General features: G+C 67.9%; 2 protein-coding genes across 3 annotated transcripts; both read left to right on the top strand.

The window, feature by feature from the left end:
- The first annotated feature begins 467 nt into the window (after nucleotides 1–467).
- On the top strand, nucleotides 468–3940 carry PIP4K2C (phosphatidylinositol-5-phosphate 4-kinase type 2 gamma). Its single transcript, XM_075075671.1, has 10 exons — nucleotides 468–661; nucleotides 947–1044; nucleotides 1138–1234; nucleotides 1333–1473; nucleotides 1562–1708; nucleotides 1812–1850; nucleotides 2138–2251; nucleotides 2391–2646; nucleotides 2748–2851; nucleotides 3175–3940. Exons 1-10 carry the CDS (start codon nucleotides 515–517, stop codon nucleotides 3253–3255), a joined length of 1224 nt encoding a protein of 407 aa, XP_074931772.1. The 5' UTR covers nucleotides 468–514; the 3' UTR covers nucleotides 3256–3940.
- A 293-nt stretch (nucleotides 3941–4233) lies between these two features.
- DTX3 (deltex E3 ubiquitin ligase 3) lies at nucleotides 4234–9344 on the top strand. 2 transcript variants are annotated; one of them, XM_075075716.1, is made up of 5 exons: nucleotides 4234–4356; nucleotides 5168–5235; nucleotides 5584–6253; nucleotides 7784–8001; nucleotides 8909–9344. In XM_075075716.1, the coding sequence occupies exons 1-5, from the start codon at nucleotides 4354–4356 to the stop codon at nucleotides 8982–8984; spliced, it is 1035 nt and encodes a 344-aa protein (XP_074931817.1). In that variant the 5' UTR covers nucleotides 4234–4353; the 3' UTR covers nucleotides 8985–9344. The 2 variants fall into 2 exon arrangements, with proteins under 2 accessions (XP_074931817.1, XP_074931816.1); XM_075075715.1 differs by having other exon boundaries at nucleotides 4244–4356; nucleotides 5565–6253.
- The last annotated feature ends 1149 nt before the right edge of the window (nucleotides 9345–10493 follow it).

The raw sequence follows: 10493 nt of genomic DNA, 5'->3' as shown, positions 1-10493 counted from the left end.
GAGCAGACACCCCCTCCAGGGATCACAGGGCGTTCCAATAAAGGCACAGCACCCTATAGGGACCACGCATCACCCCAAGAGCGAGCCCCACCCGTTGTGGGAGCACGCATCGCCCTAGAGCAAGCACGCGTCCCCTATAGGGAGCGTATGTACCCTATAGCAAACACTTGTCCCCGATAGGGAGCACATGCATCCCCTGTAGCAAACACAGGCCCCCCTATAGGGATCACACACGTCCCCTATAGCGAGCACACGTCCCCCATCGGGATCACACACGTCCCCTATAGCAAACACACATCCCCCATAGGGAGCACACGTCCCCCATCGGGATCACACACGTCCCCTATAGGGAACGCGGGTCCGGCCCTGGCGGGGGGGGCCTGGGGGGGGCCTGCGGGCGCAGAGCGCATGCGCGAGGCTTGTCCTAGCCGGCTTCTGGCGGGCGGCTTCCGACTTCCGGCGCCGCGGCGAGGCGGGCGGAAGCGGGCGGAGGGGTCTGGCGGAAGCGGCGGCCATGGCGGCGGCGACGGCAGCGACCGGGCCCGCGGCGCCGCGTACCAAGACCAAGAAGAAGCAGAAACGGTTCGTGCCGCAGCGGGTGAAGGTGCCGCGGGCCGCCGACCCGCTTCTGGCCGTGCTGGCCTGGGGCGTCAACCACCAGGTGAGCCCAGGCACCGGGAGCGGCCCTCCCGGGGCAGGACCGGGACACCCACCTTCCCACCCCCCCCCCCGGGACCCCGGCTCCGTCCCTTTCTGTCCGCTGCCTTTTTTGTCCCCCCCGCAGGGCCAACCGCGGCCCGTTACCGCCCCCACCCCGGGTTACCTCCAGCGGAGGTGGGTTAACGGGCCCGGTTGTCGCCGCTGCACCCGGTGGGTGACGCTTGGCGGGGTGTGGGGTGGGTGCTGGTTCTGGGGGACCCAACCCGACCCTCGACCCCCGCCCCAGATCAGCGAGCTGAGCCAGGTCCCGCTGCCCGTCATGCTGCTGCCCGACGACTTCAAAGCCAGCTCCAAAATCAAGGTCAACAACCACCTCTTCAACCGGTGAGCTTGGGGGGGGGGACACGAGTGGGGGGCCCACCCCACGGGGAGAGCCCCGGTATCTCATGGTTCTCCCCTGAACCCCCAAATCCCCAGGGAGAACCTACCCAGCCACTTCAAGTTCAAGGAGTACTGTCCCCAGGTCTTCCGCAACCTCCGCGAGCGCTTCGGCATCGACGACCAGGACTACCAGGTGGGGGTGGCGCCCCGTCTGGGGGGGTCCCACAGCACAGAAACCCCCTCGTTTGACATTTGCCACCCTCCTTGTCCTCTGTCCCCCTCCCCAAAAAGGTGTCGCTGACGCGGAGCCCCCCGCACTGGGAGGGCAGCGACCGGCGGGTCCTGCTCTCCTCCGACCGGACGCTGGTGGCGAAGGAGTTGTCGAGCGAGGACGTGGCCGACGTCCACGGTCTCTTGTCCCACTACCACCAGGTATGGCGAGCTGGGGGCTCCGTGGGGGGGTGTGGGGGGGCGTCACCATGCGTCCTGGCATGTCACTGTCCCCCTCGTGTGTCCCCAGTACGTGGTGCAGTGCCACGGCAGCACACTGCTGCCCCGCTTCCTGGGGATGTACCGGGTGAGCGTGGACAGTGAGGAGACCTACCTGCTGGTCATGAGGAACATGTTCAGTCACCGCCTCCCTGTCCACAGGAAATACGACCTGAAGGTAATGGGGTACCCCACCCCCCCAAATCTGGGACACCCTCCCTTGGGGAGCAGCTGGAACCCCCGTCGCCTCATGTCACCTCTATTTCACCCCCTTCCTCCAGGGCTCCCTCGTGTCCCGAGAGGCCAGCGACAAGGAGAAGGTACCAGGGTGGGGTGACGTTCTGACCCCCGCAGGCTTGAGGGGAGGGGTTTCCAGGCTTCATTATCTGCCCCCCCCCATAATGGTATCTCATTACCTGCCCCCCCATAATGATGGTTCATTATCCTAACGATGTGGCTGGTGCAGGAGATCCAAGCCCTTTGACCACCGTGGCCACGTCCCCTGCTCTGGGGAGTCCCCTTCATCCCTGGGGAACCCCTGGCTGCCCTCCTCCCCCCCCCGGCCTGACTTTTTTGGGGGGGCTGCCCCACGTGTGCCCCCCCCCAGGGCAAGGACCTGCCCACCCTGAAGGACATGGACTTCTTGAACAAGAACGAGAAGGTCTACGTGGCCGAGGAGGACCAGAGGGACTTCATGGAGAAGCTCAAGAGAGACGTGGAGGTGGGTGAGTTGCGGGGGGCTGCACCCCGCCTTGAGAGCCATCGTGGGGGGGCTGCACCCCCCCCCAGGGCCATCAGAGTGCCCCCCTGTCGGTGTGGGTTCCCCCACCCCAAATGATTTCTTGGTTGGCCCCCCCCAGTTCCTGGTGCAGCTGAAGATCATGGACTACAGCCTGCTGCTGGGGATCCACGAGGTGGGGCGGGCAGAGCAGGAGGAAGAGGAGGAGGTGGAGGAAGAAGAGGGCGGGGGGGGTGACGAGGGGGGGACAGCAGTGTGGGGGGGGTCCTACGGGACCTCCCCCGAGGGCATCGGCAGCTACCTCAACTCCCACCGCCCCCTCGGCCCCGGTGACTTTGACCCCTACGTTGATGTCTACGCCCTCCGCGGTGCCGAGGGTGAGCAGGGTGGGGGGTTTGGCTTGGGGGGGGCTTTGGGGTGTGTGGGGGGCACCCCCAGGGCTGACACCGCCTCCCTCCCCCCCCTTGTCCCCCCCCAGCTGCCCCCCGACGGGAGGTGTACTTCATGGGGCTGATCGATGTCCTCACCCAGTACGACGCCCGCAAGAAGGCGGCACACGCGGCCAAGACTGTCAAGCACGGGGTGAGGGGGGGGCACCCCCAAACTTGGGGGCAGGGCTGGAAGGGACCCCCTTATTATTTGGGGGGGCTGGCAGGGAACCCTCCCTTATTTTGGGGGGATTGAGGGTATTAAGAGCCCTGAGGGGGTGGAAAAGGGAAGGGATGAGGGGCACTGGGGGGCAGCCCCCTGGCAGGGTTATTGGGGGGGGGCCGTATTGTTGGGGGGGAGGATTGAGGGGTGTCTTGGGGAGGGGGGCTGCAGGTGCTTGGTGGGAGGGGGTGTCCAGGGGAGGGATCAGTGGTGCGGGGGAGGGTTTGGTGGGGTCTGACCCTGAACCCCCCCAGGCAGGAGCGGAGATCTCCACCGTGCACCCCGAGCAATACGCCAAGCGCTTCCTCGACTTCATCACCAACATATTCGCCTAGGGGGGGCCCCCCCCGGACCAAGACTCCCCCCGGGCTGTGCTGACCCCCCCACCGGTGTGCACAGCTCCTCGGGCCCCCCAGTCACCCCCACAGGTGTGGGGCCCCCCCCAGCCACAGGCGGGGGCTTTGCTACTCAAGTGCCTTAACTTTATGGGGGGGTGTGGTGTCTGGGGCTCCCCTCCCAAACACAGGGGGATCTGGGACCCATCTGCCCCCCCCCCCCATGGTGGGCGAGGGGGGAATCAAACACTACTTGCCCCAGGGTGAGGGGAGGACACCCCCTTTCTTCCCCCCCGGGGAGGTGCAGCAACCCCTCTTCTGGGAAGGGCCCAGGGTGGGGGTACAGCGCCTGACCCCACCTTCTGAGCCAGGCTGGGGGGGTGGGGCAATTCCTTGCCCCTCCCCCTCCATGTGGGACCTGGGGGGCATCAGTGCCCCCCCCTTTACTGCAGGCCCCAGGGGTAACCCCAGTTCCCATGGGGGGGACCCCAGCCCTGTATGACCGCCCCCGGGGGGCCGGGTGCAGGGCTCTGAGGGGTGACCCCCCCACGCACGAGGGGGTCCGGGGGGTGTGTGTGTCTGTCCTCAAGCCCCTCCCCTCCGTTACCAGCAGGGCCCAACCCCGCATGGGAGGGGCTCCTCCCCACCCCCCACTGTGTACTGAGAAATAAATTATTGAAGCGGACCCGGCTCTGCCCCGTTACCGGGACCCTCGAACGCCTCCGGCTCCTTCCCGTTAGCGGGGACCCCCCCATCCCGGGGCCCACCGGCCCGGCCCGCCCCGTCCGCGGAGTTCGTGGCCCCGCCCCGCACACCTTGGCCCCGCCCCGGCCCGCGGGGCTCCGCCCCGCCATCACGCGCCGTTCCTATGGCGACGCGCTCAGGACTCCGTCGCTGCCGGCCCCTCCCGTGGCGCGCGCCGTTGCCATGGCCCCCACCCCGTTGCCATGGCGGCCCCGCCCCGCGCGATCACGTGACGCGCGGCGGCTCCGGGCAGGGCCCGGCCCCCCCCCCCCGCCGCCGCCGCCGCCGCCGCCGCCGCCGCCGCCCCGCTCCGGCCCCGCCGCCCCCGCCCCGCCATGCTGCGGCCGCCCGGCGATGGTGGGTCCGAGGAGGGGGGGCGGGGGACGGGGGACCCTTCCTGCCCTGCTACCGGCACGGCCTCCGCTGGGCCCGCCCGCGGCACCGGCCCGGCCCGGCCTCCCCCGAGCGCCCCCGGGCTCCATCCTAGGGCCCCGGGAACGGGCCGCAGCGGCGTCCCCGGCCCCGCGCCGCTGACCCCATCCGGAGCCCTCCCTGCCCCGGCCCTCATCCGGACCCCCGAGCCCCCCCCGCCTCATCCGGACCCCCCCCGGGCCCTCCGAGTCTCCCCCGCCTCATCCGGGCCCCCCAAGTCCCCCCGGGCCTATTCCCCTGCCCCCCCCCCCAAGCCACATCCTGCCCCCCCCAGGACCCCCCGGGGCTCCATCCCGGCCCCACCCGGGATCTCACCTCTCCCCCCATCCTGCCCCCCTCCATCAGTCCCCACCGCCCGCGATCCCCCTCCCGGCACGGAGGCCCCTGGGAAGCTCGGGGAGGGGTGACCCCATACCGGAGGGGAGACGTGGAGGGGGCAGCAGCTGCTCTGAGCCCCCCAGCAGTAGGGACCCCCCCCATACACTGATGGGTAAACACCCCCCCACTAACCCTGGGGTGCTGAAGGGGTTTGGGGGGGCAAAGGGGTCTGGGGGGGGCACCGAGAAGCTTGTAACCCCCCAACTGCTCCGGGTGGGGGGGGACACTGGGCCCAATTGTTATTGTAGGGTCTCCTGGGGACATGGAGGGGCGGGGGTGGATTATGCTGCCCTTGTTATTGTCGGGTCTTCTGGGGGGGCCAGGGGTCTCTGTGTGACCCCCCCCTGTGTTTCCCCAGCCTGTGGCTCGTGGCTCCGCTGATCCGCTGGCATCTCCAGCTCGCACTGTCCCCCATGGGCTCGCCAGGTGGGTGCCACCCCCCCCACCCCGGGGTGCAGGGACCCCCCTCGGGCCGTGCGGGCAGCCCCCCGCTCCTGCCTCCTCCCCTAGGATGGGGGCACCCCAAACCTCGCTCCCACCCCCCCCAGTGCTCGTGGGGCTGTGACACCCCCTTGGCTTTATTTCTGGGTGGGGGAGGTTTAATCCTTGAGGTACCACCTTAGGCGGGCAAATATCCCCCCACTACATCCCACCGGGGCTGGGGGGGACACCCTGGCCCAAGTGGGGCCACCCTTGGGTGCCCCTCACCGGGCTCTGACACCTGGGGGGCCCCCCCACCCCCCCCCCCCCCGCAGTGTCGTTTGTCCTCTCCAGGATGGCGGCCTGCGGGGGGGCCGCTAAGAACAAGGTGACGGTCTCCAAGCGGGTGTGGGACTTCTTGACCAAGGAGAGCCCGGCCAAGCTGGCCCGCCTGAAGGAGGAGACCAAGGTCAGCATCATGGTGGATGGTGAGACCTCCGACATCTACGTCCTGCAGCTCTGCGTGCCCCCCCCCGGCCCCCCCGGGGGGCTCTGCCCGGCCCGTAAAGCCCTCAAAGCTTTATTGAAGGAAACGGAGAAAGAGTTGAAGAAAAAAACTCAACGTCACGGCGAGTTGGTGGGTTGTGTCACCGTCCTGGAGCCCGGCGGGGCCGGTTTGGGGGGCCGGGGGTCGACGGGGGGCCGCGGCGGCGGGTCGTCGTCGGCAGCCGGTTGTTCGCGGGATGAGGAACCCGACCGGCAGTGTCCCATCTGCCTGGGGGAGATCCAGAAGATGAAGACATTGGAGAAATGCCGACATTCCTTCTGCGAGGACTGCATCACCCGGGCGCTGCAGGTGAAGACGGCCTGTCCCATGTGCGGGCGCTTCTATGGGCAACTGGTGGGCAACCAGCCCCCCAACGGGCGCATGCTGGTCACCAGGGACGCCGGCCTCCTCCTGCCCGGCTACGAGAAGTTCGGCACCATCATCATCCAGTACGTCTTCCCGCCCGGCGTCCAAGGGGTAAGATGGCGCCGGTGTCTCCCACCCGACTCCTCCCCCCCCGCCTCCCCGCCAGCCTCGGTGGTCCCGGAGGGGCTGGGTGCTGCTGGCACCCAGTGGGTGCTTCTCAGCCAGACTGACACCCCCGGGCACCCCCAAACCCTTCTGGGTGTTGCTGACACCCCTGGGTACCCCAAAACCCTTCTGGGTGTTGCTGACACCCCTGGGGTGCCCCCAAATCCCTTCTGGGCGTTGCTGACACCCAATGGGTGCCCCCAAAGCCTGATGGGTGTCACTGACACCCCTGGGCACCCCAAACCCTTCTGGGTGTCACTGACTCCCCTGCGCACCCTCAAAGCCTGGTGGGTGTCACTGACACCCAGTGGGTACCCCTAAACCCTGCTGGGTGTCCCTGACGCCCTTGGGCACCCCCGAATCCTGCTGGGTGCCCCAGCCCAGTTCTGTGTCCCAGCACCCCTGGGTGACCTCAAAACATGGCGGGTGTTCCTTACCCAACTCTGTGCCCTTGGGCACCCCTAAACCCTGCTGGGTGCCCCAATCCAGCCCAGTGCCCCTAGCACTCCTGGACCCTTCTGGGTCCTCCCCACCCCTAGCTCTGTGCCCCGGGCACCCTTGGGTGCCCCTGAACCCTGCTGAGTGCCACTGGCACCCTGAAGTACCCCCAAAGCCCTGTTGGGTGCCCCCAACCCAGTGCCCCTGGGTCCCTTGGGTACCCCCCAGACCCTGCTGGGTGCCCCCAAGCTAGCCCAGCACTCCTGCCCCCCTCACCCACCCCCACGCCATTGCCCCCCCCCCACCCAACCTCAATCCCCCAGCTCTGCTGGGGTGTCCTCCCCCACCCCCCCCATCCCCCTTGGGCACCCCCAAACCATTCTGGGTGCCCCTGGGTACCCCCAAACTGTGCCGGGTGTCCCTGACCCAGCTCCATGCCCCCTGGGTACCCCTAGGTACCCCCAAAACCCTGCTGAGAGTTACTGGTACCCCTGGGTACCCCCCAAAATCCTGCTGGGTGTCCCTGACCCAGCTCCGTGCCCCTTGGGTACCCCTGGGTACCCCAAAAACCCTGCTGGGAGTCACTGGTACCCCTGGGTACCCCCCAAAATCCTGCTGGGTGTCCCTGACCCAGCTCCGTGCCCCTTGGGTACCCCTGGGTACCCCAAAAACCCTGCTGGGAGTCACTGGTACCCCTGGGTACCCCTAAAAATCTGCTGGGTGTCCCTGACCCAGCTCCGTGCCCCTTGGATGCCCCTGGGTACCCCAAAAACCCTGCTGGGAGTCACTGACACCCCTGGGTACCCCAAACTGTGCTGGGTGTCCCTGACCCAGCTCCGTGCCCCTTGGATGCCCCTGGGTACCCCCAAAACACTGCTGGGAGTCACTGGCACCCCTGGGTACCCCCAAACCCTATCGGGTGCCCCCAGCCCAGCCCACCGCTCCCGGCCCCCCCTCACCATCACCCCCCACCGCCAGCTCTGTCGGGGCGTGCCCCCCCCGGGGCACTGACCGCCCCCCGCCACCCCCCCCCCGCAGGTGGAGCACCCCAACCCGGGGGTGCGGTACCCCGGCACCACGCGCGTCGCGTACCTGCCCGACTGCCCCGAGGGCAACAAGGTGCTGGGGCTGTTCCGCAAGGCCTTCGACCAGCGCCTCACCTTCACCGTCGGCACCTCCATGACCACCGGCCGCGCCAACGTCATCACCTGGAACGACATCCACCACAAGACCAACTGCACCGGCGGGCCCCAGCTGTACGTGGGGGGCATCGCCCGGGGCTGGGGGGCACCCCGAATGCTGGGGGGGGGGGGGCGTTGGCCGGCACCCCTGGGGAGGAGGGGGCGTCCCTGGGGGATGGGGGGGCATCGCCCTGGCATGGCTGTAGGTTTGGGGGTGCAGTCTTGGGAAGGGTATAGGAGAGGGGGGGCATCACCCTTGGCACCCCTGGTGTTAGGGGGGCACCCCAAATGCTCGGGGGGGGTATTGGCTGGCACCCCTGGAGGGGAAGGGGCGTCCCTGGGGGATGGCGGGGCATCGCCCTGGCATGGCTGTAGGTTTAGGGGTGCAGTCTTGGGAAGGGTATAGGAGAGGGGGGGCATCACCCTTGGCACCCCTGGTGTTAGGGGGGCACCCCAAATGCTCGGGAGGGGAGTATTGGCTGGCACCCCTGGGGGGAAGGGGGCATCCCTGGGCACGGATATGGGGGGGCATCACTGCTAGTATGGCTGTAGGTGGGGGGGTGCAATCTTGGGACAGGGTAAAGAAGGGGGGCATCATCCCTGGCACCTCTGTAGGGTGGGGGGGGACCCCAAACAGTCAGGTGGGGCATTGGCCGGCACCCCTGGAGGGGAGGGGGCATGCCTGGGGGCTGGGGGGGTATTGCCCCTGGAGCGGCTGTAGGTTTTGGGGTGCAATTTTGGGACAGTGAATCCTGGAACCTCAGGCTGGGGGGGAATCCCAGGGACCAGTTTTGGGGGGCTGGGGGGGCATCACCCCTGGCATAGCTGCAGGCTGAGGGGAGCACCCTGATGACAAGCTCTGGGGGTGCGGGGGGGGGGTGGTGGATCTCCCTGGGCAGGGAGGGTGAAGCTGCTGGGGGGGGAGAGGAGCACCCAGCCGTGGGGGGTGGCCCCCGCTGACGTGACACCTCCCCACCCCCAGGTTCGGATACCCCGACCCCACGTACCTCGCCAGGGTGCAGGAGGAGCTGCGGGCCAAGGGCATCACTGAGGACTGAGCCTGGGGGGCGGCAAGGACCCCCCCGGGCAGCAGGACCCCCCCGGCTGGCAGCTGCTGCCCGTGCCGGGGGCACAAGGAGCGTGCCAGGGCCTGCCGAGGGGGGGGCACGGTGCCACGCAGCCCCCCCACACCCTGGCACGGACGGACAGACGGTGTCACTCTGTACATACCCCCCACAGCCCCCCCAGGACAGACAGACAGGCTGGGGGGGTCCTGTGCCCTCTGCACCCCCCCGCCCCCAGCCCCACAGCAGGTCGGTGCCCCCGGGGGGGCGGGGGGTTAATTTATTTTTTATTTCTATCCCCCCCTGCCCCCCCCCCGCTCTGTAACTTTGATCCAATAAAAATATGCAACACTGCGAGGGGCGTCCGGGGGGCGGGGTGTGCCCCACCCACCGCTGGGGTCCCTCCCAGGGTGGGAGTGGGCGGGGCCAAACGGGGGGGCGGGGCTGGGGCTACAGGGATGGGACATCAGACTGGGGACCCTGGGATGGGTTGTTAAACTGGGAACACCGGGCTGGGGACACTGGGATGGGGATGTCGGGATGGGGACGCTGGGACATGACCTGGACTGGGGGTGTCGGGATGGGCCATTAAACTGGGAACACTGAGCTGGGGACACCGGGCTGGGGATGAGGGGATGGGACACTGGGATGGGGATACTGGGGGTGGGGGGCACCAGCATGGGATACTGGGTTGCAACATTAGGTTCAGGCACTGGGAAAGAGAAGCGGATGGGACATTTGGATGGGGAAACGGGGATGGGGCCGCAAGGAGGGTACATGGAATGGGGACATTGGGAAGGTACACAGGGATGGGACACTGAGGTGGAAAACAGCTTTGGGATACTGGGATGGGATCCTGGGATTGGGACATTGCAGTAGGAGACGAGGTTGGGACTTCAAGTGTTAAACTGAAATGGAGCACAAGGATGGGGACACTGGGATGGGAGACAAGAATGGGATGCGATAGTAATAGGAATGTGGATATAGAGAGGGCATGGGGGGCTGGGATCGTTGGGAAGGGACACGGGGCTGTTACACCGGGACGGGACAGCGGGATGGGGACACGGGGCTGTTACAGTGGGACGGGACAGCGGGATGGGACACGGGGCTGTTACACCGGGACGGGACAGCGGGATGGGGACACGGGGCTGTTACAGTGGGACGGGACAGCGGGATGGGACACGGGGCTGTTACAGTGGGACGGGACAGCGGGATGGGACACGGGGCTGTTACAGTGAGACGGGACAGCGGGATGGGACACGGGGCTGTTACAGTGGGACGGGACAGCGGGATGGGGACACGGGGCTGTTACAGTGGGACGGGACAGCGGGATGGGGACACGGGGCTGTTACAGTGGGACGGGACAGCGGGATGGGGACACGGGGCTGTTACAGTGGGACGGGACAGCGGGATGGGGACACGGGGCTGTTACAGTGGGACGGGACAGCGGGATGGGACACGGGGCTGTTACAGTGGGACGGGACAGCGGGATGGGACACGGGG

This window comes from Phalacrocorax aristotelis, chromosome 26 (genome assembly GCF_949628215.1).
Source record: "Phalacrocorax aristotelis chromosome 26, bGulAri2.1, whole genome shotgun sequence".
Classification (NCBI taxonomy): domain Eukaryota; kingdom Metazoa; phylum Chordata; class Aves; order Suliformes; family Phalacrocoracidae; genus Phalacrocorax; species Phalacrocorax aristotelis.
This window is presented reverse-complemented; position numbering and strand designations above follow the sequence as displayed.

Coding starts and splice junctions, on each gene's coding strand:
- PIP4K2C (XM_075075671.1), top strand. CDS start 515: ATGGCGGCGGCGACGGCAGCGACCGGGCCCGCGGCGCCGCGTACCAAG. Junction 1,474..1,561: donor TCTTGTCCCACTACCACCAG/GTATGGCGAGCT, acceptor GTGTGTCCCCAG/TACGTGGTGCAGTGCCACGG. Junction 2,852..3,174: donor CCAAGACTGTCAAGCACGGG/GTGAGGGGGGGG, acceptor GAACCCCCCCAG/GCAGGAGCGGAGATCTCCAC.
- DTX3 (XM_075075716.1), top strand. Junction 5,236..5,583: donor GTCCCCCATGGGCTCGCCAG/GTGGGTGCCACC, acceptor TGTCCTCTCCAG/GATGGCGGCCTGCGGGGGGG. Junction 6,254..7,783: donor TCCCGCCCGGCGTCCAAGGG/GTAAGATGGCGC, acceptor CCCCCCCCGCAG/GTGGAGCACCCCAACCCGGG.